This window comes from Emys orbicularis, chromosome 1 (assembly GCF_028017835.1).
Source record: "Emys orbicularis isolate rEmyOrb1 chromosome 1, rEmyOrb1.hap1, whole genome shotgun sequence".
NCBI classification, from domain to species: domain Eukaryota; kingdom Metazoa; phylum Chordata; order Testudines; family Emydidae; genus Emys; species Emys orbicularis.
The window spans coordinates 250,161,563-250,187,386 of record NC_088683.1 but is presented as its reverse complement, the minus strand read 5'-3'; the positions used below and the strand labels follow the sequence as shown (position 1 = coordinate 250,187,386).

General features: G+C 42.8%; 1 protein-coding gene across 1 annotated transcript; it reads left to right on the top strand.

Annotated features, from left to right (window-relative positions):
• The first annotated feature begins 2,655 nt into the window (after window positions 1-2,655).
• CREG2 (cellular repressor of E1A stimulated genes 2) lies at window positions 2,656-24,971 on the top strand. The gene is made up of 4 exons (XM_065397403.1): window positions 2,656-3,108; window positions 6,203-6,372; window positions 22,039-22,152; window positions 24,824-24,971. Exons 1-4 carry the CDS (start codon window positions 2,656-2,658, stop codon window positions 24,969-24,971), a joined length of 885 nt encoding a protein of 294 aa, XP_065253475.1.
• Window positions 24,972-25,824: the final 853 nt, after the last annotated feature.

Genomic DNA, 25,824 nt, shown 5'->3' with positions numbered 1-25,824 from the left:
ATACTGTGGAGTCAGTATCTCACATACAATGTTATTAGTTAAGACAGAATAGGTCCTATAATATGTAATTGATTTTCCCATATGTCCAACACAAAATTGTCTCAATTTGCTGTCTGACCACAACACAAGCAGAATTATACAGAAAATATTGGGAGATACTGGAAATAAATGTGTAGAAAATTTGTGGTATTCTACAGGATACTAAATTTATATCACAGCAGCATTTGCTTTGGGAGACTGACTAGCTGTGGTGTGGGCAACACTTGGGAATTAGCTCTTTCAAATAGTTTTAAGAAGTGTTGGGGTTACTAGGCCTATATATATGAACCAGAGTTCTTCCATGTTTAAACTCTGTCCTTCCATGTTTAACTCTAATCGGCCTCAAAAGCCAAGGGCAGAAACTGGAATGTGTAAATAGCCAGTTACCAATTACGACCTTGTTCATACCAGGTACCAAGCAATAATGATGAGGTTTGCATGTTTCTAGCTGGAGAAGGGGTAATAAACTAAAGGTAAACAGAACCAAATAACTGTTTAGAGGAATGTTACTAACAAGCTAGATTTATAGCCCTAGAATGATTTAACGGCTTAAATGTATAAACATGCCTTCGGTAGAGAGGGGAGAGGGAGTAGAGGGGGGATGATGGGGGGGTGGTAGAGGGGGAGAGAGGGGGGGGCTTAGTTGTAAAAAGTATAAGAGGAGAGAAACTGTTTTTTGCTGGTGTGCTCGATTTGAGACTTGCCTGTCTCCTTGCACCACTTTGAGATCTCAAATAAACTTTGATTGTTTCTCCACCCCGGTATGTTTATTGGCGCGAAGCACGCCGGGCAACGAACCCCGCTGTTGCTGTCCTCAGGCCTCTGTGCCTGCAACAGAAGCATTAGTACAGGAAGTTGATCCCACCATGTAGAATGTAATTCACTATTGCAAGAAATTGGGAGGCCGGTGAAGGCTTCTTGATTGGAGCTCCCCTGACATTCCCTCTTTCTGCTTTTGGAAATCCTCACTTATCTTTCATATGCCTCCAAGTGGTTCTCAGCCCAGCCATTGGGAGGGAACTCAGAAGTGAGGAGGACAGTCCGGATAGCCTGATAAAGGGTCAAGTTGGGGTTATTTGCTAGAGAAAAACGGTAAGGGTTCATTCTGTTGTGGGGATGAGATTAAAAGTCTGGAGATCTTACATATGTTGGGGAAAGAAGGGGATTGAGGGTCAGAAAAGCAAGCCTTTGTGCCATTGTTTAAGAATATCTCCTATTTTCACCACTTTTGCAGGTGTGCTTGTAAATGAAGATGAAATATTGCAGATCTGTGAGTCTGTGATAAATAGCACCACATCCCTTACATGAAAAATACTTAACAGTTCAAGTGATTTCAGTTCACTTTTATTTATAAAAGTTCATATTTAAGATTAGAAATGCCACGTATTCTCACAAGGCAGTTCATCATGGAATGGAACAGGAGATCTAACTTAAGACCTGAACTGGGACATCCACTCTTCAGAACTGTAAGAGACTAGGACCTATAAAATGTATCTGAGTCTCCAATGAAAGGAAAAGTCTCTGATGAAAATTACACCTCCTTGCCCAACCTTAAATTTGCCCCTTTTAATAATTTGCACAAATATAATGAAAAGTTAATAACACATTACTAAGAGATAGTAAAATTTCATTTCCTTAGCAAAGAGTCTACTTCCATTGTGCTATAATGCTAACAGATAGTACACAATTACTTTAAAAAATAAAGTACAAATGTTGAGCTCCAATTCTGCACAGATTTATGCCTGTACTTAATAGGACTAATAGTGCATAAAGTTAAACATGTGCTTAATCTTTGCAGGATCAGGGGTCTTAGTTGGTAAACATACCAATTAACAAGATATACATAAACAAATCTAAAAAGGTAGGACAATTTCTACACTGATCTACACCTTGTAAAATTCCACTAAATCAGTGAGATTACCTGGGATGTAAATCAATGGGAAATTTGGCCTCATGCATTCATCACATTCCATAATCCCAAAGATAACGTTTTACCTTTTTTCATAAAAATATCTTATTATTCAGTTAACCTATAGTAGCAGAAAATGTGTGTGGAGTTCTGACAAACATTACTGCACGATGGGACTAAATTAGTTTTTAAATCTGTAGTCCAGATTAAATCTATAGAATATTATTTCTTTTGCAACTATCCAATAAATCAGTTTAGAACATAGCGGGGGGTGGGGAGGGGAATAGTGTACGGTGAAGGGGAAGAAGAGAAGATAGTAAATGGAAAAGGTATATTTGGCATGACTGAAGTGGCTGCATCCTTTAGCTTGTCATTGCCAGACTTTTGACGGAGAACAATTATTTTGTGGAAATTATAATACATTTCTTGTATGTTCAGTAGACGCTGTTGATACATACTTTCAAGTTGAATTCTTTTCTAGCCAAATTCTTTTGTTTAGCAATATTGCCTAAGCTTTTGTTTCAGGTGGCAGGGTTGACTTTCTATGCAGGGAGATTATACAAGCTGTTGATGCTTTAGCAAGAGTGTAAACTCAATCTAATCCATCTCTGAGCCAGCTTTCACCACAGGAGGGTGCTGCTATCATTCCAAAGGTTCAGGCTTTGCAAGGTTCAGTGTGGATCTTAGCGTGGAGTGTTTATTACAAAATGTCTGTGTGCTGCTGTCAAATACAGCTGAGGAAAAGGATTACACCAATATCCTGGCTTTCCTGGGTTCTGTGGTGCAGTGTGATGCTGTCTCCTGCTTGGGGTTATGTGATAGTCAACTCGGTTTCGTGGTCAGTTACCAATGAGGTGGAGGAAGAACTGGATAGCTCCTCAAACGAGGAGGCTCTCCCTGCGCTTCTGGAAGACACGACTAGCATCTGGAAGCAGAGCTATCCAGCCTCTGTTTACAAAGAAGATGGGGAAATGAGGTCAAGGCCAGTGGCTGGGAGATCCAAGCAAATCTCTTCTCCTTCTAGGATGTTTTCCTACAGGAGAGAGAGTGTCAAAGGGACAGACAGCATTACTCCTCAGGAGCAGGCAATCAGAACTGCCCGTTTCCTGACCCATTATAACAGCTGGGGCTTCTTGGCTACCGAGTCCACCCAGGAAAAGGTACCGTAAGTCACATCCTCTGCTAGACATTGACAATTTTCTTTGAATACTGGACTTATTTACCCACTAACAGCGGGAGAGGGCTTGGACTTTGCTTGCTTGTATTTTACTGTTCTGTAAAAGGCAGTAAATAATCTGTTTTGAGAAAGCATTTAGTATATAAATTACACAAATTCTTTACTAGCATTAGCAATGTATTATAATGCAAAACTACAAAACAGCATCCCAGCACTGTTGTGGAGAACAATATTTACTGTCTTATAATCAACCACGTACTGATGTCAGCTACAAAATATGCAGATAATAAAAGCTGTCAGTAATATTATTTAATCAGCCTGTAAAAATACAGTGCTGGTGCCACAGATTTATGCAACATTCCCAGCTTTGCTTCTCTGCAAAAGATTTCTAGGAATAGAAATCATGTTTACAGTACAATAGAAGAGAGATGCTAAAGAACAGCACCTCCTGGCAAGATGCAGAAAAAGAAGAGAAAAACATTGGGCTAGATCCTCTGTTGAGGCCAAGGAGCACACACTACACAGCTCACGGAAGGATACCTTTGTGTTCTTCCAATCCTGAGCTGGCTGTGTTTCCTGCTGGTTCCCCAGCATAATATAGAGCAGCCTAAAGCCTGCTATAACTAATGCTGGCTGTCAACAGCCCCAAAGGGCTGATACAGTAGCCAGGGATCCGCAGGATATAAGGGGTATGCCAGCTGCGCTCCTTTTGCTTGCGGTATACTCTCTACACTAGGGGTGGGGGTGGAAGCTGCAGCACTGGCTCTAAGCCACTTGAAGATATGCCTGTATGGGGGTCAATGGCGTAGCCATAGGTGGGCCTGGGTGGGTTGCGGGCCACCCACTTAGCATATGGTCTCACCCAAATATGGCTCCCTCTGCCCATGTCGGGCCGGCTCCATGGGGCTCTGGGACCAGAGCCCAACTCCTGCCCATGTCGGGCTGGCTCCATGGGGCTCAGGGAGCCTCTGCCCATGTTGGGGCAGTTCAATGCAAAGTTCAAGTACGGTAAATTTATATTGGGATTTTTTTTTTATAGTGCATCCTATTGGGCAAATAGACAATTTTTGAAAAGATTTAGTCAGTCAAAACCAAAGCCGTGTCTGTAAGGAAATGTGTGGGTGGAATATTGCCCGTCCGTAATAATTTGCAGCCCCCCCAAACTTACATTCCTAGCTACCCCACTGATAGGGGTGATCCTACCTTGACCATCTGTTCCCACTTCAGGACCACTTTGTCAGTGGTGTGATGCTGAGCAGCTGGCACACCGTGCAGAATTTGGGTCATTATTTTTCCAGCTGTAAAATACTCTCTTTTTTAAAAATATGGTTTTGAATTGGGCATAGCTTTCAATAATACTGATACACAGGAAAAGTGAGTTTAACATTAATTCTCTTGTTAAAATGTCCACGAATTAGGGATTAATTTTTTTAGTTACATTAAAAAAAAAGAAAGAAAGTAAAAGTTAGCACCCAGTAAAACTTCTGGAAAGATTTAGTAAAGAAGCAGCTGCCTGGCAGTTTGTGAAATGCAAAGCATCAGAAGCTAGAAAAAAATATCATTAATAAAATATTCCCAGTTGTACATCTGAAGTCTCTAATTCCATCTCAGGGTTCCAAATATGCTATTAAATCATATGAACTTAGCTGTTATGGTTTATTCTCTCATCAGAAACCTTTGATGGAATTACAATCTTACTAAAATATGTGCAGTTTGCTGTCCATAATTATAATACATAAGTAATACCAAAAAATGGATTCATAATAAAACTTGTAATTCATGGGTGTGATGTCTTTGCTGTGAATTTTGAGTTATGTGGCCTAGACTCACAGTTCCTTTTTGAACGTGAACTGTAAAGTTAACCGTGTATGAAAGACTCAAACTTAAGTGATTGAAATTTCTAATGTTATTGACAGCTTCTATATATTTTATAAATCTTAATAAGATTGCTTGGTTTCCTAGATATGTGTCTTCATAAAAAATACCCCTTCTCATTTGCAGTATAGATTGTATATAAACATTAAAAGTGTATAAACATCATAAAATGGAAAGCATGTGATCCAGGTTAGTATCACCCATGGTTTTCTCAGTAACTGTTCATGTTTAACTTAGTTTTGTTACCAAAACCCATTGGTTATACTGAATTAGCTCAATATATTGATTATTATTTTTAATATCTAACATCTAATTGGTCATTTGAAATTACCTGAAGATATATTAAAAATAAACAAACAAACAAAAAACAATACAAGGTCTAGATCCGCTACTGTGATTTCTGATGGGATGAGAGACATGATACAATTATCACATGTTATAGAGAAAATTATCCTTTGTCATTCCTAGGCAATAGAGCTACAAACACAAGGTCTCCTTTCCAAAAGTGGGTGGAAATTTTTGCCCATGGAATATCCACTGTGCACGTGCAAGTCAGGGGAAAGGAAAGCCAACTTTTGAAAAACTGGCACAGTAGGGCCTGCTCCTGTGCCCATGCATGTCAATGGAAGTTTTGCTACTGACTGGGGATTAGATGGCTTATAGGCCCCATCCATGCTGAGTTGTCTGGAACTGCGTTTAAATTCAGTTCTAGCTAAAATAGTTTCTTCTATAGTTTGGCCAGCCAATGTGGCCACATTTCAAACCAAGGTTAAAACCTCAGTGCAGAGGGGGCCAAAATCAGAATTAATCAAAATCTGAATTGGAATACAAATCCTTTTAGATTCCTGAGAAAAGATATCAGTGCCATCTGGGGCAGATGCTTTCATGATTGCTTTTTAATGCAGACATGTTTATGTACTTGCTAGCTTCTTTTAAATGGTTGGCAATGTAAAGAAAAGGAGTTCTCCATATCACCATTGGGGACGGGGGGGGGGGGGAGGGGAGAGAGATTTGTTACCACAGCAGTATGATACGTAAATCTAATTTAGAAAACAGTGGGGTCTAGTGGTGAGAATGGAAACTGGGAACCAGAACAACAGGTTCTATTCCCATTTCTGCTACTGAGCTTGGGTAAGTCCCCATCTTTGTGTACAATGTATAAGTGCAAAGTTTTAAAGCATTGATTGTCTGGATTTTCTCAGATCCAAGGTGTACCATTTGGGAATTGTTTACTAGTCAGTGATGGGCCCATCAATAACAGCACTGGAATACCTTTCTTTTATGTGACCTCAAAGGACAACACGGTGACAGATCTCATGAAGAACTCTGTGGCTTCTCTGACATTGCCAGAGGCAGAAGGAGATTTCTGCAGGTACCAGCAGTTTGTCTTTCTGACAGCAGTCAATGAAAACAAATTGATTTCGGATAGCATTTACATTTCTGTGTCGTGAGTACATTATGTGAAATGTAACCAGTACCTTTGGTTAAACTGAAGCAATACAGGCAGAGGCATGGTCTAAGCATTGGAACAGGAGCCAAGAAATCCTGGATTCCAAACACTGCTTTGACAAACACCCATTCTGGCTTTGGACAATATTTTAGGCCACACGTTTAAAAAAGTGAGCTCCAGTTTTGGGTATCTGTGTGTTTGTGTTCCTAAGGTTAGATGCTTAGGTCTGATCCAAAGCCTAATGAAGTCAGTGGATCCTTACACCCTGATTCTTACATCTGACATGAAGGGGGAACAATGGTGGCTTTATGCCACCCTTTCAGCTTCCCACTTCTGGGGCTGGATGGAGGTTATTTTGGCCCCCAGCACAAGCTAGAATCTCCACAGGTTTGTTTTATATTATAGGAGAAATGCCTCAGCACAATCTCTTAAAGGAAAGCTGAAATATGAAGTATATTCTAATACACCTCTACCCCGATATAACGCTGTCCTTGGGAGCTAAAAAATCTAACCGCATTATAGGTGAAACTGCATTATATCGAACTTGCTTTGATCCGCCGGAGTGCGCAGTCCCCCCCCCCCCCCCCCGAGCACTGCTTTACTGCGTTATATCCGAATTCGTGTTATATCGGGTCGCGTTATATCGGAGTAGAGGTGTATCTACATCTAACTACAGAGAGTAAGAGACATAGAACCAGTGTGCAACACCACTGACTTACAGCTATCGGTACTTTCAGAGGGTATGAATTGGTCTAGTATCATTAAAAATGTTTCCTTGTCTTAAATACAACATCTTCACAGTCAAAGAGGAGGCTTTCATCTTGATGGTTCGATGGAGGTTAAGATAGAGAAAATGTTGCTCACCCTTTGAAAGCATAAGAAAGTCAGGAGAACTGTAAAGTCGCTGTAAGGATAGTTCTATCCTTTCTTTAAAACATTTGATTAATATTTTTAAAATTAATTATTTTTAAATTGTACGTATCGGAATCAAACCTTTTTCAAAGGAATAACAAATTGTATCATTTTCACTCTCCCAACCTTCTCATGCATTTAAATGATAAGCTGAATATCTTCACCAAAGTTTTAAAACTTGATGACTAAAGTTAGGCTTCTTTGTCATAACACTTAAATAAGTGGCCTCATTTTCAGAGACACTGGACATCCAGAAGCTCCCATTGATGGCAATGAGAGCTGCTGGTGATCAGCAATTCAAAAAAGCAGGCCACCAATTTAGGTGCTTAAATATGGACGTAGGACCCTAACTTTGAGTGACCATTTTTGAAAATCTTGGTTTTATGTACAGCTGACCTCATCAGACTTAACCACCTGCTTGGGACTTATCAGTCCATAGGCAGCAGTCAGAAAGACTATTGACAGTTTATAGAAATACTGAAAAACCTTTGAAACTTCATGTTTACTACATACTTATTTAGTAACTATTAGTTATTTGAGGTACTAAAACTCACCTCTGCCATTTTCCTTTTAATGCTGATCCTCCAGAAGCTGCTCTCACTTATGACCAAGGCCAGAGCCGTCCCTTGAGTAGGGCGAATCAGGGCGACTGCTCCGGGCCTCGCGTTTTGGGGGGCCCCGTGGGCCGGTGCGATTGGCTGGGGGGGATCAGCCCCGGAAGACGAATCCGTCACTTCCGCCCCAGGCCCCGCACCGCCCTACGGACAGCCCTGACCAAGGCACTGTATATTCTGCAGCCAGCAGAACTGAAATTCTACAGCAGGTGTCTGTAGAACTTTGGTGCTAAATTCTGTGGCAAACTTAAAGTTTGGTGTTAACTGCAAGTAAATTAAAATGTAGATGTTGCTATTGCATTCAGTATGAACATAAATATTCGAATCACTGTGACATTCCTTGCATTATTTCTATGGATATTACGTTCAGTTTATTTTACATTATTTCTGAAGTTACCCATTTGCACAGATTTAGTATTAACAACGCAAAACTGCACTGGACAAGTTGTGAGAGGAAATGGGAAAGTTTGGAAGCTGATGAGTCACCATTGGGGTTTTTAGTCCTAGGAATGCGTGAAAAGATTTCTACAGGCTTTTGCACCTAGGAAGCGGTTGGGAAATTAGGCAGTGGGAGAGGATAACTCTTTCCTTTCCCTTCCCTCTGTGAGCAGGGTCAAAGGTGATTTTAACTTTTGGGGTAGAAAAGCAACCCTTGACAGCAGCCAACTGTCACCTCCACCTCCATATCTGCAACTGCATCCCCTGAGTGATAAGAACATAGAGGTTTGGGTAACCTGACTGGCAGTGAAAAAGCTATCAATTGCTGGTATTTAAATTGTTTTTGTTCGGTGTCAAAGTCATTCCCCAATGGAGATGACCAAGACCATACACGTCTATGCAAGCCGTTGCTTAGGACTGTCTTCAAATGCACGAATATACCACTGCACGGTTTACATTCAGTTCATGTTTCTAAAGTTTTCTCCACATCCCTAAGAGCTAGACATTAAAATAAGTAATAGTTTGGATACTGCTGCACAGATCTGCCTCTGGGGGTAGCTTCAGGGGCCAATTTCACAACCAAGAATCACAGGATATCTGGGGCCTTCCTTGCTGTCTGTGCAATGTGCTCTCCTGTGTCCTCCAGTACTAACTCTAGTATTGACAGTGCTGTTGGTGACACTCTCATACCATAGGCCCTTCTGAACTGGCATTGCAAGTGCTTCTGCTGTGTGTATGTAGGAGATATAAGGACAGTGCCGTGTAAACAGCAGAACAGCATCAGTGCAGCCAGTGGCGGATTAATGATTTTGCCGCCCCAAGCCCTGAAATAATTGCCGCCCCGCCCGCCACTGGCCCCGCCCCGACTCCACCCTTTTCCCGCCCCCATTCCAACCCCTTCCCCAAATCCCGGCCCTGGCCCCACCTCTTCCCCCAGCGTGCCACGTTCCCCCTCCTCCCCCCTCCCTCCCTGCCCCGCGAAACAGCTGTTTCGCGGTGCAAGCGCTGGGAGGGAGGAGAGAGAAACAGGACGCGGCAGCACGCTCACGGAGGAGGCAAGTTGGAGCAGGGGATCTTCTCTGTGGTGCTCAAATTTGCCGCCCCTGCAAATTAGCCGCCCTAGGCCTAGGCCTTGTCGGCCTAGGCGATAATACACCGCTGAGTGCAGCAGAAATGTCTCAATGACCTCAAATCACCTAGCACTATCCCCAAAGTTAGTATCAGCAGAAGGTTAGGGCCTACATTTCTCAGTGCAAGGTTTTAAATGGGTGGATTGTTTTATATGCAGGTTGTTTTCTTCCTTGCTACCCATTCTCCATCTCAGAGGCAAGATCTACTAGCCCAACGTAGCCTACAATGTCTGTCAGCTCAGTGTTTCTCTCCACTGCTAGCGAAATAGTGAGATGAATAGCTATTTCTTGCATAAGAAAGTTCCATTGTATGAGTTTTTAATATACGGTATCTTGCACAGAAGTTGTCTCGATCAAGGGTATCATTCATTTTAGAACTGAAGAACCATTATACAAAATAGCTAAACAAATAGTGAATTCCATGAGAAAGGTTGTACCCAGTATGCGAGCAACGAATTTGGTCCTGTATCTTGTTTGCATGCAGAATTCTATTAGAGTATATACATACCCCAAGTTATAAAAACGAAAGAAAACTTGAAAGCAATCAAAACTCTTAGGAACAGTTGGCACCCTGCTAAGGAATACTTCTGAGTTATTCTACACAAAATAAATCTCTGGCTTTAGAAACAATACACAGTTGGCATTTTAATAGACTTTTTATAACTAACAAGTATCAGGTGATGTGTGTTCACATGTCGACTGGTATCCAATTTATTGATTTCACAGTCTTATGCCTATTCAGTTGGAAAGAGAATTTGAAAAACCCAAACTTAAACTAATAACAGAAACAAAACTTCTAGTCATGCAAGAATGAGGGAAATGGCACCATCCTAGTAGGGGCTAATAGCAGTACATTATGATATTGTGATTATAATCTTGATTCCTCATCACTGATCAAAAGATTTCCACTTCCCAGAAGGATACAGGGGGCATTGATTTTAGAGCACTCCCTGATGGCCAGTCCATGGAATAGCATTAACAAGTATCTTCAGAGGATGCCAGTTGAAGGGTAGGTGTTATTCTGAAGAGGGGCTGTAAGTGGGAAAAAGAGGGACGAAAAATTAAATGGCAAAAGGCCATTCCTGGAATAAATTGGTATATAATAGCTCACTCTCCAGAAAAGGAGAAAGGGCCCAATCCTGTTCCCACAGCATTCAGTGGGAGCAGGACTGGGCCTTAGATTAAGAAGCAAAAAACAAACCCAAAATACCATTGTTTTACATTAAGACTGACACATGAGCTGCTTAGAGCATTTCTGTTAGCAAAGTACCAGGCCTCACTATTGCTCTGATCCTGCAAACACCTAAGCATGTGAATAGTCTCACAGAAGTCAAGTTAAGCACATGCAAAGGTGTGTCCAGGGGCAGGGCCAAATACTGACCTCCTAAAGTAGTAGTAGTTATAGGCAGGAGCGCCACCAGCTTTTCTGCACCCTAGGCGGCGGAAGGTCCTGCCCCTAAATACCGCCCCCCAGAGAGGAGGCGGAAGGTCCCGCCGCCGAAATACTGCTGCGGTCGCCACCCCCCAAATTGTAGCACCCTAGGCGACTGCCTAGGTTGCCTAATGGGTTGCGCCGGCCCTGGTTACAGGGCCGGTGCAAGGATATTTTGCGCCCTAGGCGAAACTTCCACTTTGCGCCCCCCCCCCCCCAATGTCCAGCCCCCACTTTCCTACGGCCAAGTTCCCCCCAGGGGCCCAGATGTTCACAAAGTACAGGGGGAATGGGGGGGGGGCTGCAAAGAGAGGGTTCGTATGGGGGCTCTTCCAGGGGGTGAAGGTGGCAGAAAGGGGAGTGCATGGGATTGTTGCAGGGGCTGGAGGTGGCCAAGAGGTGGAGGGGGCGGGGGTGTAGTGGCAGGGAAGAGATTGCACAGAGGCAAAAGGGGCTCGTTGCAGGGGGTGCAGTGGCAGGGAGGGAGTGGCACAAGGGAGAAGTGGGCAGGAGGGGGTTGTTGCAAGGGGCTGGCAGACGGGGGGGTGTCTGTGCCTGGGGTTGTTGCAGGGGGGTGAAGGTGGCACGGAGGGGTTTGCACAAGGGAGGAGTGGGCAGAAGGGAGATGGCAGGTGGGGGAGGGTCCCGAGGTTGATGCAGGGGTGAAGGTGACCGTGGCTGGCTGGGGGGGAGGTGTTGCTGGGTGGAGGTTGCCCAGAGGCAAAAGTGGCAGGACAGGGTGGGTTGTTGGGGAGGGGGGGTGCACAGGGGAGAAGGTAGCTGGTCGGTGGGTGTTGGAGGGGGTGGCGCTGGCTGGGGGAGGGGTGCCCAGGTTGCTCCTACATACACCATTCCCCAGGCTAGGGACTGGACCTGCCCACCTCCCGGTGCTCTGCGGGCCCATGCGGCTCCCTGCGACCTGGCTAGGTACCTTGCAAGTGGAGTAGACACCCAGCTTCTCCGCCCGAAGAGCAGAGCGCAGCTGCGCCTTCTTTCCCACGCCCCGGACCGAGCCGGGCTCCCTGCCGCCCCTGGGGCTCTCAGCGGCCCTCTGGAGCCAGGAGGCGGGGAGCAGCAGCAGCCTTGTGCTCCGCTGTTTAAAAAAAATGTTTGGGGCACCGCTTTTTGGCACCCCCAACCACTTGGCACCCTAGGCGGCCGCTTAGTCTGCCTAGTGGTTGCACCGGCCCTGAGTAGTTACAGAACTTCCTATCATAGACTGACTTCCACACTGGAAAAAAAAAGTGAAAAGAACATTCTGACAAAAAGCAGTTTTCTAGGTCAGTCATGTTTTTTGTTTTCGTTTTACTGTTAGGTCAGATGCTGGTGTTTTGAACAAACCTTCTGTTTGATCCACATAATCCTGTATTTGTGAGGTTACAGTCTGTTAACATGAAAAGGAATGGAATGCCACAAATTCAGCATTACACCTTCAGGCAAACCCTGATTTCGGTCTAAATATCTGACAATTAGTAAATACAGTAAGACAAGCTATAAAAGCTAATTGAAAGGCAAATGAGTTTGCTAGAGATGGGCCTGCACAGAAACCCTGAATCCAAACACCGCTGAACTTTGCAGAAGTTTAGATTCAGATCCCAATTTTGTGACACAGGAACATCTTTGCCTCTCTAGTATTTATGTTGTCCCTCTTTAGTCACATTCAGGATAAACACTTCAGTAACTGTTACTCCAAAATCCATATTTAAAGATCCATCCAGCAAACACATAACTACTAAATTAGAAAGTTAAATATGAAACCTATTATCATCACCACACAGCACACACAATATAGCTCTAAATTATTGTTTTCTTTTTTTCTTTACACTTAAATAACCAACTGTAGAAAATTCCAGTCTAGTACACCAAGGTCTGTTTCTTTCTCTGTGTTTACTGAAACTACCTAATGCTGTGATCCTCTTTTCAGGGTGCTGACTGTTACCATAAAATTGGCTATAGCTGTGCCATACAACATTCACTGCTTAATCATGTAATTCATAAGACCGTAAGAATGACAATACTGGGTCAAACCAATGGTCCATCTAGCTCAGTATCCTATCCTCTGGCAGTGGCTGGTACCAGATACTTCAGAGGGAATGAACAGAACACGGAATTATCAAGTGATCCATCCCCTGTCAGCTTCTGGCAGTCAGAGGTTTAGGGACATTCAGAGCATGGGGTTGTGTTCTTGACCATCTTTCTTAATGGCCATTGATGGACCTATCCTCCATTAACTTATCTAATTCTTTTTGAACCCAGTTATACTGTTGGCCTTCACAACATCCCCTGGCAATGAGTTCCACAGGTTGACTGTACAGTGTGTGTGAAGAAATACTTCCTTATGTTTGTTTTAACTCTGCTGCCTATTAATTTCATTGGAAGACCCCTGGTTCTTGTGCTATGTGAAAGGGAAAATAATACTTCTCTATTCACTTTCTCTGCACCATTCATGGTCTTATAGACCTCTATCATATTCCCCTTTAGTCATCTCTTTTCTAAAATAAACACTTCCAGTCTTTCTAATCTTTCCTCATATGGAAGCTATTCTACACTCTAATCATTTTTGTTGCTCTTCTCTGTACTTTTTCTAATTCTAATATATCTTTTTTGAGATGGGGAAATCAGAACTGCACACAGTATTCAAGGTGTAGGCGTTCCATAGATTTATATAGTGACATGATGATATTTTCTGTCTTGTTATCGATCCCTTTCCTAATGGTTCCTAACATTCTGTTAGCTTTCTTGACTGCCACTGCACATTGAGTGGATGTTTTCAGAGAACTATCCGCAATGACTCCAAGATTTCTTTCTTGAGTGGGAACAGCTAATTTAGACCCCATCATTTTGTATGTGTAGTTGGAATTGTTGTCCAATGTGCATTACTTTGCATTTATCAACATTAAATTTCATCTGTCATTTTCTTGACCACTCACCCTGTTTTGTGAGATCTCTGTGTAACTCTTCACAGTCAGCTTTGGACTTAACTATCTTGAGTAATTTTGTATCATCTGAAAACTTTGCCACCTCGTTGTTTACCCCGTTTTCCAGATAATTTATTAATATCTTGAACAATATAGATCCTTAGAGACCCACTATTTACCTCTTTCCACTGTGAAAACTGACCATTTATTCCTATTTATTTATTTATCTTTTAACCAGTAACTGATCCATGAGAGGACCTTTCATCTTATTCCATGACTGCTTGCTTTGTTTAAGAGTCTTTGGTGAGGGACCTTGTCAAAGCTTTTCTGAAAATTCAAGTACACTGTCACCCCTGTCCACATGTTTGTTGAAACCCTCAAAGAATGATTGGTGAGGTATAATTTCCCTTTACAAAAGCCATGTTGACTCTTCTTCAATATATTGTGTTCATCTATGTGTCTGATAATTCTGTTCTTTACTGTAGTTTCAGCCAATTTGCCTGGTACTGAAGTTAGGCTTCCTGAACTATAATTGCCAGGATCGCCTCTGGAGTTTTTTTACAAAATTGGCATTACATTAGCTATCCTCCAGTCATCTGGTACAGAGGCTGATTTAAGCAATAGGTTACATACCACAATTAGTAGTTCAGTCATAGAAATTTGCTATTTATATGACCAAAGACAGTCAAGCACACCAAGAGCACTTAAATTGAAAGAAAAAACAGTCTAGGGAGGAAGTTCTTCTAGGAACTGTGGGGTGATCTAAACCAAACTAAAATGGGCATGCGACCAAACACAGAAATCAATTCTATACAAAAAAGCCATTTTTTCATTCTTTTCTTTAACCTCAGGACTTTCTTTTGATTTAAAATGGAAGACTCTACATCCAAAAATAAAGATGCCTTTTTAACTCTCTTTGAAGGAAGAATGAGAAAGAACGTTCTTTTTTGTCCAAATCAGGGGGAAGGCAGGGCAATAGTGCCCTGCGGTATCAAGCTGACGGCCAGCAGCAGCTTTTCAGATTATGAATTTTGCTTTCAATAGAGATTTTGTCCGAGGTTCATACCACACAGATTAGTAATGCTAATACATACTTTCTATTTCAGATCCTTCAGGGTTGAATTATGATGGCATATATAAGGCACATAACTTGTGCTTTTCTAAATATAAAATCAAAGTGCTGTGTGTTTTAATACACAACCATGATAATTATTTGATGGCATAATATTTCCTTCTGTAGACTTTAGAAAATAAATTCCTAAGGTGTAGAACAGTGGTTCTCAAACTAGGGCCGCCGCTTGTGCAGAGAAAGCCCCTGGTGGGCGAGGCTGGTTTGTTTCACTGCCGTGTCCGCAGGTTTGGCCGATCGCGGTTCCCACGGGCCGCGGTTCGCCGCTCCAGGCCAATGGGGGCTGCGGGAAGCCGCGGCCAGCATGTCCCTCGGCTGAGTGGGCTTTCCCTGAACAAGCGGCGGCCCTAGTTTGAGAACCACTGGTGTAGAATATATTTCCAGCGTAGAAATTAAACCTGTGATCCTCACCTCAATGATGGGCTGTTGGAGCCAAGTGGAAGTGACTAATGATGCTAAAAGGAATCTTAAACAGCCCCTAGATTTGCATTTGTGGGAGCAAGAGACAGGACATTATCAGTGGAGGCAGGGCCCTCAACTTTGGAATTTACTCCTAACAAAAGCTCTGTTTTGTGGGGTGTTAATGTAGCCATACCACTCTGAATTATAGTTTTGTCAGATCTGGACCTGGCTAATTTTTGGATGGGAATTCTCCAATGAAAACTCAGGAGGTGACTGTAGTAACTAGTGTTGGGTGTACTCTTGTGCAAGTAAATATTTTAATAAGTAGGTGACACTCTTTACTCTGAGTCATTTTTGAACCATGACCCAACATGGGTGGAAATAGAATGGAGTGAATTGGGTGGACATTGAAAATATTTGTTGGTGTGCACCTCAGAGCATTGTGTAATTCCTAGAGATATTTCATCAGTATATGGTTTTTGCCATAAGATGATCAAAAGTGACAGCTTCTTTTAGGGCTTAAAGCAGATAGTATGGTTCTTTTCTGTAGGACTGGAATGAAGTGAATGCTTTTGTATGCAGCTCTCTCCAGGACTGATCCCACATGCTTAACATAAACAACTGGCTGACCAGAATCAAGTGTTGAATGCACGGTTTGTCCCCCAGGAGCAGAAAAATTGGGTAAATCAATTCTTTCCTCTCCTCAAACCTGATGAATAATTGAGATAACCTCTCTAAAACAATGTGCACATCGGCGCTAATGTAGCTCTAATAAAATGCATAAGCTTTTGTCTGATTCCCATTAAGTCTGTCTTTGTTTAATCTCTTTAGCAAGGTGTGTATCTTTTTATGTAAATGATATCCATCTTGATTCCTTTGTCTCCTTTCCCAAATATGATCTTATGATGCTTTGGGGTTCAACCCAGACCATTAAGAGATTGTGTCACCACCTGCCCGGCAACTCTGGATGCCTTCAATGCTGTGCTGCTGTGGCTCACAGCCCTGACACCAAGAGCCCTCATTCAAGCATGTAGGTCGCAGCCTGGCTTCCACTGCCCAGTTATTTTGGAGGGTGACTGAAAACCGCCCTCAGTCCCAAACTTCTGCCAATGTGACAATCTGCTGAAGTTCCCAGACTTGTGAGATACTGTGTAACCCCTCTCAGCCTCAGCAAGTGAGAATTTGGCTGTTAAGATGGGTGACAACTCCCTGACACACCATTTTGTCTGCCTGCCCAGCAACTTTTCAGGACTCTACCCATTCCAGCCTTGCCTCTCAGGTAACAAACTCTGAGTCCCAACTCCCAAATTCCCCAGAAACGTCTCCTTGCAGCGTCCAGCCCTCTTACTGAACACTCACAGAAGTTACTAAGTTTGTTGCTCCTTTAAAGAGAAAATACGCTGCAATTCATTAATTTAATGGGGGTTGGAAAAACACTCTTATTTCAATCACAGCACTGAATTGGTTTACAGTAAAAGGAAAACAATTTTATCAAACAAAAAGTCATAGGTTTAAGAGATACCAAGTATAAGGAATAAAATCAGAAATGGTTACAAACAAATAAAAGTAAAAATACACCTCTAAGACTAAAACTTAATTCCAGCAAGTTACAATCTTTGCCTAAGCAGGTTTCTCACCCATATTCAGTTCTGAGAGACTTCAACCCCCTTGGTTGAAGGATCCAATGTTCTGTGATTTGAAGAGCTCTGACCCTTTTAATTCCTCCCCAGTGATAGATAACTATGAGGTTCTCTCCCTTTCTTTTTATAGTCCAGTAAAGCTTTGAATTGTATTCTTTGAAAAGTAAGCTCAGAGAAAGCTTCTCTCCCTTGCTGGGGTGTTGATGCCAGGCTGTCTTCCCAAAGTTCACTGAACTTGCTTCAAGGGGCAGGAAGGCTTCCTGGGGGTGCAGTCTCCATCCCCCGTTTATTCATATGTAAGTAGGACTTCCACTGTTTTGATTCAACACTACTTCATTTACATTGGAGACAGGTAGATAGCTGCCTTCCCTCCTCTCTGGGAGCAAATCTGTTTCTCACTGTGTCTGGTCACAGACTGTAAAGCAGGGGTTCTTAACTTTTTTCTTTCTAAGGCCCCCCAGCATGCTATAAAAACTCCATGGCCCAGCTGTGCCACAACAACTGTTTTAATGCATATAAAAGCCAGGGCAAGCATTAGGGGGTAACGAGTAGGGCAATTGTCTGGGGCCCCATGCTACAGGGGCCCCCGCAAAGTTAAGTTACTTAGGCTTTGGCTTCAGCCCTGGGTGGCGGGGCTCAGGGTCCCAGGGTTCAGCCCTGGGCAACAGGGCTTCACCTTGCTGCCCGGGGCCCCAGTGAGTCTAATGCCAGCCCTGCTTGGTGGCCCCCCTGAAACCTGCTTGTGGCCTCCCGCAGGGGGCTCTGGACCCCTAGTTGAGAACTGCTGCTATAAAGCATATCAATGTGCATCCGTAATTCCTCATATTGTATTAATGCCTACATTTCACAATTATATTAATCAGCAATGTGTCACAGGCTTTCATAAAAGACCTTACTTGATATGCTTTTATAATGCAGTAATATTGTATACAATCAGTTGATTCAATTGCTCATCAGTTGCGGTTCAGACCCCCACTGTTTATAGTTAAGAAGCTATCTCCCCCACTTGCTAGTTTGATGGCTTTGTTTACCTTTTATGTAAATGTACCTTCATTGTCTCTGCCTGATGACCAGGCTGGTCAGACAAGCAAATACACATTCCTTTCTCGAGGGCAAACTGGGCTTATGCATTGCTTGCCAAACACATTTTAAGACCATAATTCTGGTGCATATTTATAACTCTTTGTACACATCCCATAAATACATCATGCTAGAATTTTAATTATCAGTGAGTTATTAGTTTTTAATTATATATTATATACCACCTTTTGAGTATATATCATGAAAACAGCGTGTTAGGTGTAATGAGTATGCCAGGCCTGACAAGTTACTGAAATAGCGCAGCGAATCACCAATGGCCCTCCGTGTCACAAACATAGACCTACTTTTACCTTCCCACTCAGTTTTGTGCCACAACAAAGCTAAGATGGATCTGAGGAGTGAGGACTGAATGTGCATGTTTTTATATAGGATGCAAGAAATCATTACTAAATGTATAACTATATATCCCACTGACATGAATGAGGAGTTTATTAATGAAGAGAGGCCACTGGCTCACTTCGTATATCCCTCTATTTCTGGGCAGCAAGTCCCAAATTTACATCAGCTATACCAATAACACACTGAAAACACAAGACTTGTTCGCATTAGAGACAGAACTGTGCTAGCTACAACTTTAGTGCTTGTACATGGGTTTAGAAAGAAAAAAAAAAGCACATTGTAAGGGGAATACTATACCAAAGAAAATGCAAAAGTAGGTTTCTTTCAGAACATTAAGCCTTTTGTTAGATAAAATACCAATGTCAACGTAAGACTAGGATACAAAGTTAACTGTTATGGAACGGAAAAACATGATAAAAGCCAGTGATAAAAGCCATGCCAAAATATAACAACATAGTTTACCAAGTTCAGATGTGTCACTGTCCTTTTCTAGTATTTTGTCCAATTTAATCTTCACACAAAATTTGCTTGCTGATTTGCCAGCAAAACAAACTGCGCTCCCTACACTGAATATTTAAATATACAAACTACAGTTTGAACAAACCATTCCAAAGACTAATAGTCTTTTAATCACATGTGCAAATAATGTAACACCCCCAACCAGTGAGACAAAAACATAGTGAAATCTGCAAACAAAGGAAAAAGCCAAGGAGAAAGTACATGCTCAAACATTCTAGATATTGAGGTACGTATCTCTTGGTGTAGGCCGGTACTGAAAATTAACAGATATAATTATTTGATCTTTTAATGTACACATTTCTCTTTTATTCTAAAAGAGTTAGGAGGACAGATCTAACATGCTCTCTGATAGCTCTTGATTATAACTCACATAGTCAAATCAAATCTCCCACCGCCATCTGTCCCATGAAATCTAACCTTCCAACAAGAAAGAATATCATTTTATATTTCCTTCTACCTGTAAGTAACTTGCAACAAATAACTAAGATATACCAAACAAATGCACTTGCAAACTAATTTGCTTTTATCCACTGTGCAATTGTTTTACTCCCGTTTCAAATACCTGATGGGCATGTAATGAAGAAATAGTCAGTTGCATGCAGGTGGAAACAGGCTTATTAATTGAATTGAATTTCTATAGGTACAGATTTTGCTTGTTAAAAATTCCTTTCACTTATTTTTAAAACTAATCTAATTAAATAGATAAATAAGACAGCGCTAATGCAAGCTTGAGGTTAAACACAAAAAGTCAGAGGGCTAGACTAATCTCAGTTGCGCAGTGTAATTTGGGAGTAACTCCACTGACTTCAGTGGACTTACACTGGTATAACTGAATTCAGAATCTAGTCAGGGGAATGCAGATTTTCAGGTGCTCAGAGTAACACTAATTCCTTAGTCTGTACTAAAAAATGTTGCTGGAAAATTTCTAGATCGTCATTTTAAAAAATAAACCAATGTTAAATAAAAGATTTGAGCTGGACCCTAGCCCCAACTCTGGTCTCTCCCTCTTTCCCCCACTGAATGTAGAAGGTGGGAGGAGGCATGACCAAAGTACACATTGATCTCAGTCAGCATAAGAGCTCCTTGGGAGCCCTGAGGCTGCTCTAAGCTTCTGGGGATAGTAGAAAACCATCTTGGGGGTAAGAGAACCACATATTGCACCTTTGGAGCTCATGCTGTCAGCTGTGCCCAGTGCTTATTGGGCAGAGCTGAGTATCAGCCTATTCTATTTTCTGGCATATTTATGTTCTTGGGCCTATGTATAAAAGCAGACACTTTATCCAGGAGGCTATACAGTTTTTTATTACCATCTGTGGGGAATTTGCAGGTGTTAAATTAGCTGCAGGAACACTTATTTCCATGCAACAGAAACATACTGAGAATTATAAGGAAAAAAGTAATGGCAAATTGCATATACAGTCAGGGTGCGGGCTAACGAGTTCAAGTCAAGATACAGTTACAGGAGGCTATACAGTTTTTTATTACCATCTGTGGGGAATTTGCAGGTGTTAAATTAGCTGCAGGAACACTTATTTCCATGCAACAGAAACATACTGAGAATTATAAGGAAAAAAGTAATGGCAAATTGCATATACAGTCAGGGTGCGGGCTAACGAGTTCAAGTCAAGATCTAGGAGTAAAACTGCATGCAGATCAGGCTTCTTTAGGTTAAAACACTTGAGAACAACAACTGCAATGTTTTTTTCCTAATGTGAGTCTCTGGGCCTAAGCTGCTGTGTAGGATCCAACACGGTGAAGTGCTGATCAATTTCAACTGCTGTTGAAACTAATGGAAGTTGAGGCCACTCAGCTTCTCATGCAATTAGGCCCTCACAATGGTTTCATTATGATTTCGCTAGCAGTGGAGTTACTCCTCATTTATACCAATGTAACAGAGAGCCAAGGTGGTCAAGGATGCAACCCCATGCTCTGGGTGTCCCTAAACTTCAAACTGCTAGAATCTGGGATGGGATGACAGGGAACGGATCACTCAAAATTGCCCTGTTCTGTTAATTCCATCTGAAGCATCTGGCACTGGCCACTGTCAGAGACAAGATACTGGGTTAGGTGGATCATTGGTGTGATCCAGTATGGCTGTTCTTATGTTCTTAGAATCAGCCCCATAGCTACACTTGTGATTTATTTTAAATGTAATTACAGTACAGGCAGAGCTGGAGAGCAGTCAAGAGCCCCCTAATTTGAATGAACTAGAAATGTAACAGAGAATCAGAGTTCTCCTTTTAAAAATAGTGAGACTCTAGCTCTTTTCCTTGTGCAGAGAGCCTTGAAAACATGAAGTGATGTAAACCAATCAGTAGAGTAGAAACAAACAAGCAGGTGGGTCTACAGCAGAAGGCTACAAGGAAGGGGACTAAAGTTACATACACATTCATTTTTGTAATCGATTAGGTTTCGGGTGTATGTTAACCATTTCACTAACCCTCCTCAAAATCCTGTGCATAGTGGTGTGATAAGGGTGGACAAGAATCAGTGACATTTTTGAAATGCTTGGGTGGGGCACCTTAAAATAGTTTTGCAGATCTACACAAAAATTCTAAATCTGGTTCTGTGCATGGATGGTTAATCCTAATTTTTGTTGCTACAGAATGACATCTATAAAAGTTAAACAGAAAATCAGCTTAAACATAAAAGATTAGAACAATTACAATTTGAATACATAGAAGACATCATCTACTAATTAATTATTTTAAAAAGCATGGTTAGAAAATAGACGAATCTCTGTTTTGCTTCAAACTTTGGGCCTGATCCTGTAATCCTTGTTCATGTGAGTATTCCTCACCCACGTGAACAGTCCCATGGAATATCACTACTCATGTGAGTAAAGGTTTGCAGAAGCAAGCCCTGGGCTTAGAATATTACAGCTGCTAAATATGTGAGCACGAGCTCATATTCACGCAGAGCATGCTAAATATTTAGCCAATATGAATAGCTTCTTAAAGACCTCTGCTGTAGAAAACAGTCTATTATACATGATTACTTTTCTCTGTGTGCAGAAAAAATATAATTGATCCTGAGGATCCAAGGTGTGCCAGACTGACTCTCACAGGACAGATGGTCATGGTACCACCAGAGGAAATGGAATTTGCCAAACAAGCAATGTTTTCTAGGTCTGTATGTGATATTTATGTAATATAGTAATACCTACAATTTTGAGATGAATAAATTGTGAGTGAGGTGGGCAGTTGGGATTGAGGATCCCAGGAGTAACAGGCCTGCTCTTTACTTACTAGGCTGCTTAGTAAATTAGGTACTCTTGGGACAGTCAGATATGTCATCCAGATAAATAGCGATCAACATGCATTTTGATAGAACCTGCTGTATATAATTCTAGGATTTACAAAAGTATTAAGAGTGATTCCCTTACCACCAGTATGTGTGTCATATCTGAGGTTTCTGTGACTAGCACTTTTGGCTCTTCCTCCCTTCCACAAAACAAGATTGTGCCATTTAGGCACAGTCCATAGAAAGGGGCAGTGATAAACTCTACTGCCCCTAAGGGAGATCCAGGAGGCAGCCTGAATGTCTCAGGGTGCTTCCAGGTGTCGCCACACTTGCTACTTACACACCTTTGTGGGCTGCAGTTTAATATCTTCCATGTAGTTAGCCAGGTGTGATGGTTAGTGGTTAGGGGGACAGAATTATGGCCCATCTCTTCCCCCACCCCCTTTGAGGTGCCATGCACTCTCACAGGACTAGGGAAGCAGTAATCCTGATGTTCCCCAAAGCACAAGGACTGCAATTCTTCCAGGCCTTTAAGTGAGCCACGCAAGGGGATGAAGGCACCTTGGCCCAGATCCACAGAGGTGCTTAGGTGCCTGAACCTCAGATTTAGGTGCCCAAGACCCAGTTTTAGGCTCCACCGTGATCCACAAAACCCCCACTCAGCTTCCGCCTAACTCTGTAGGCACCTAAATTCACTGGGGGCATAAAGTTTCTATTGTGAAAGTTATTTAGGTGCCTAAGTTTCTGCCTCTGGGCATGCATACTGCTGCCTTACTCTAGGCATCTGTACAGCTACATTTCATCTAAGCCCCAGTGCAATCCACCAAGCAGGGGAAAATAGGCAGTGAACATCAATCTTGCCTGCAGGGCCCAATCTGGTAGGCATACTCAGAGGTCACCTACTGGATCAGTCCCCTTCAAAATCTTGCAGTGAGGTGGTCGTGCCACCACCACCTTGCAACTTTTAGCCCAGTGGTTAGGGCACTCTCCTGAGCGGTGGGAGATCTCTGTTCAAATCTTTTCCTATCAGACAGAGGAGGGAATTGAACTCAAGCCTTCCATATCCCAGGTGAGTGTTTTAACCAATGAGCCAGAACAGGGGTGGGCAAACTACGGCCCACGGGCCAGAGTCGTTTTAAGCCAGCCTGCGAGCTTCCGCTGGGGAACAGGATCTGGGGCTTACCCTGCTCTGGCGCTCCAGCCAGGGCGCTGGGCCGGGGGCCACACCATGTGGCTCAGCCCCGCTCCAGCTGCTCCATGCAGTTCCTGGAAGCCGCGGCATGGCTCCGCTCCGGCTCCTAAGTGCTCCAATGGGAGCTGCAGGGGCAGTGCCTGCAGATGGGGCAGCGTGCAGAGCCGCCTGGCCGTGCCTCCACGTAGGAGCCAGAGAAGGGACATGCCACTGCTTCCGGGAGTTGCTTGAGGTAAGCGCCACTCAGAGCCTGCACCCCTGAGCCTCTCCCCACGCACCAACCCCCTGCCCCAGCCCTGATCCCCTGCCCGCTCTCCAAACCCTTCGATCCTGGCACGGAGCACTCTCCTGCACCTCAAACCTCTCATTCCCACCCCAGAGCCCGCACCCCCCGCCGGAACCTGCACCCCTTCCCGCACCCCTGCCCCAGCCCTGATCCCCCTCCTGCCCTCCGAACCCCTCGGTCCCAGCCCAGATCACCCTCCTACACCCCAAACGTCTCATCCCTGGCCCCACCCCAACCAAATCCCTCACCCCCTCCTGCTTCCCAACCCCAATTTTGTGAGCATTCATGGCCCTCCATACAATTTCTATTCCCCGATGTGGCCCTCAGGCCAAAAAGTTTGCCCACCCCTGAGCTAGAAGTTATAAGGTAGGCAGCACTACCCTCTCCATCTTCTTCCCATTGTGTGTGGAGTCAGGTGCCTGCCTAACTCATCCTCACATGAAGTGGTTTAGCTGCCTGACTCTAGGAAACGGTTCCAAGCTGTGGCCTAGAAGCAGAAATAGGCAGGTGATGAACTCTGTGAGAGGGGCAGGGCTTGGGACACATCCCTCTCATCAGAATCTCCCATTGGCTAATTTAGGCAACTCCCTGACTAGGCTGCTGCTTTTGTGGATTGCATTCTTAGGCACCTTTCTCGCCCCATTTGTTGTATAGTTGGCCTAGGCACCTAACCCAAGCTTTGTGGATCCCATTGTTGTTCCAATGATTCTCTAGGTGCATAAAAGTGAGTTACTGCAACGCTACACATTGCAACACCCAAGTCCCTTTGTGGATGCAGGCCCTTGTGCCCTCTGCCAGCACTTTCCACCTGTTTAAGGGCTGGGCAAAATCTGCCTTTTAATGATGGGCCTCTCAGGTACCCTTGCTACATTTTTATTTGCTGCCACATGTAGGTTTGGAGCAAGGTTCATTGCAAGTGAAAGTGAGCATAGGTCAATGATGCTGCCTGGTACAGCCCAGATTTTACTCAGGTAAACTGTTCTAGTTGCCCAAGAAAGTTAGCAACTACTGCATTGAAGAAAGAAGTCCACTAGATGTGCATTTTGGCAAACCTTTTTGGAATTCTTTGTCTTTTCAGGCACCCAGTTATGAGGAAGTGGCCTCGTAACTACGAATGGTTCTTTATGAAAATGAACATTGAGCATATCTGGCTTCAGAACTGGTATGGAGGAGTTTCCACCATTGCAGTGGAAGAGTATTTCAAAGCAGTTCCAAGTAAAGAGTGATTGGGTTTGAAATATAAATCTTCAGTTTTCATATTTGCTTTCCAAAAACTTCTTCCAACACCATGTTGTTGGATGGGTATTTTACAGTGATTTTTTTCAAAAGCATTCAGAATGGCCCCATCTTTTTCACTTGCATCAAATGCTAATAAACCAATATGGATCTTTATATTAAAAATGATATGTGGATGGTAAATCCTACACTGGAACACACAATCTTGGCATTTCAGATAGGATCTATACTTCCTGAATGCTACTTTAAAATGTTTTGGATCTGCCTGTTTTGATTTTTAGTGTCATCCACCCATGTGACACTTACAATATATGCTAAATATGGCATTCTGATTTACAGAAAAACTAATTACCCATACAAAAAATAAATGACTGCTGTATATTGTGGAAGTATTATTGCTACTTGCTATCTTGTTTTGTAGGTGTTCTAAGCAAATATCCCTAGCTGCAACTATAAAAAGATGTTTAAGTTTGTGTTTAATACTTTTAATGAAGAGATCCTCATTTTGGAATTTATGTTTTAGTCAGTCACACCCTTTTCCAAATTATCCAGTTAAATATTTTGCTTGGAAATTGAGGAGAAGGAGTGGTGGACCTTGCTGGCTATTGCAGTGGCAAAGTACAAGCAGCTCAAACAAAATAAATTCAGTACACAGTGTCTTTTACCAGCACAAGGATGATTAAACATGTTAAAGGGTCAAACAAGAAATCAGACCCACCACAGGATAATCCCAATACACTTATCAACATTCTTTTTAAAAAATGTAGTCTCTACTAAACCTGTTTTAGATTATGAGACCAGAGAAATATTGAGTTACTTGCTGGACTAAGGTCCTGTGTTTTT

Bases quoted from the DNA above. Each gene is read 5' to 3' on its own strand.
- CREG2 (XM_065397403.1), top strand. From the start codon at position 2,656: ATGTCTGTGTGCTGCTGTCAAATACAGCTGAGGAAAAGGATTACACCA. The intron at 6,373-22,038 runs GTACCAGCAGTT...CTCTGTGTGCAG, and splicing joins GCAGAAGGAGATTTCTGCAG to AAAAAATATAATTGATCCTG. The intron at 22,153-24,823 runs GTCTGTATGTGA...TTGTCTTTTCAG, and splicing joins AAACAAGCAATGTTTTCTAG to GCACCCAGTTATGAGGAAGT.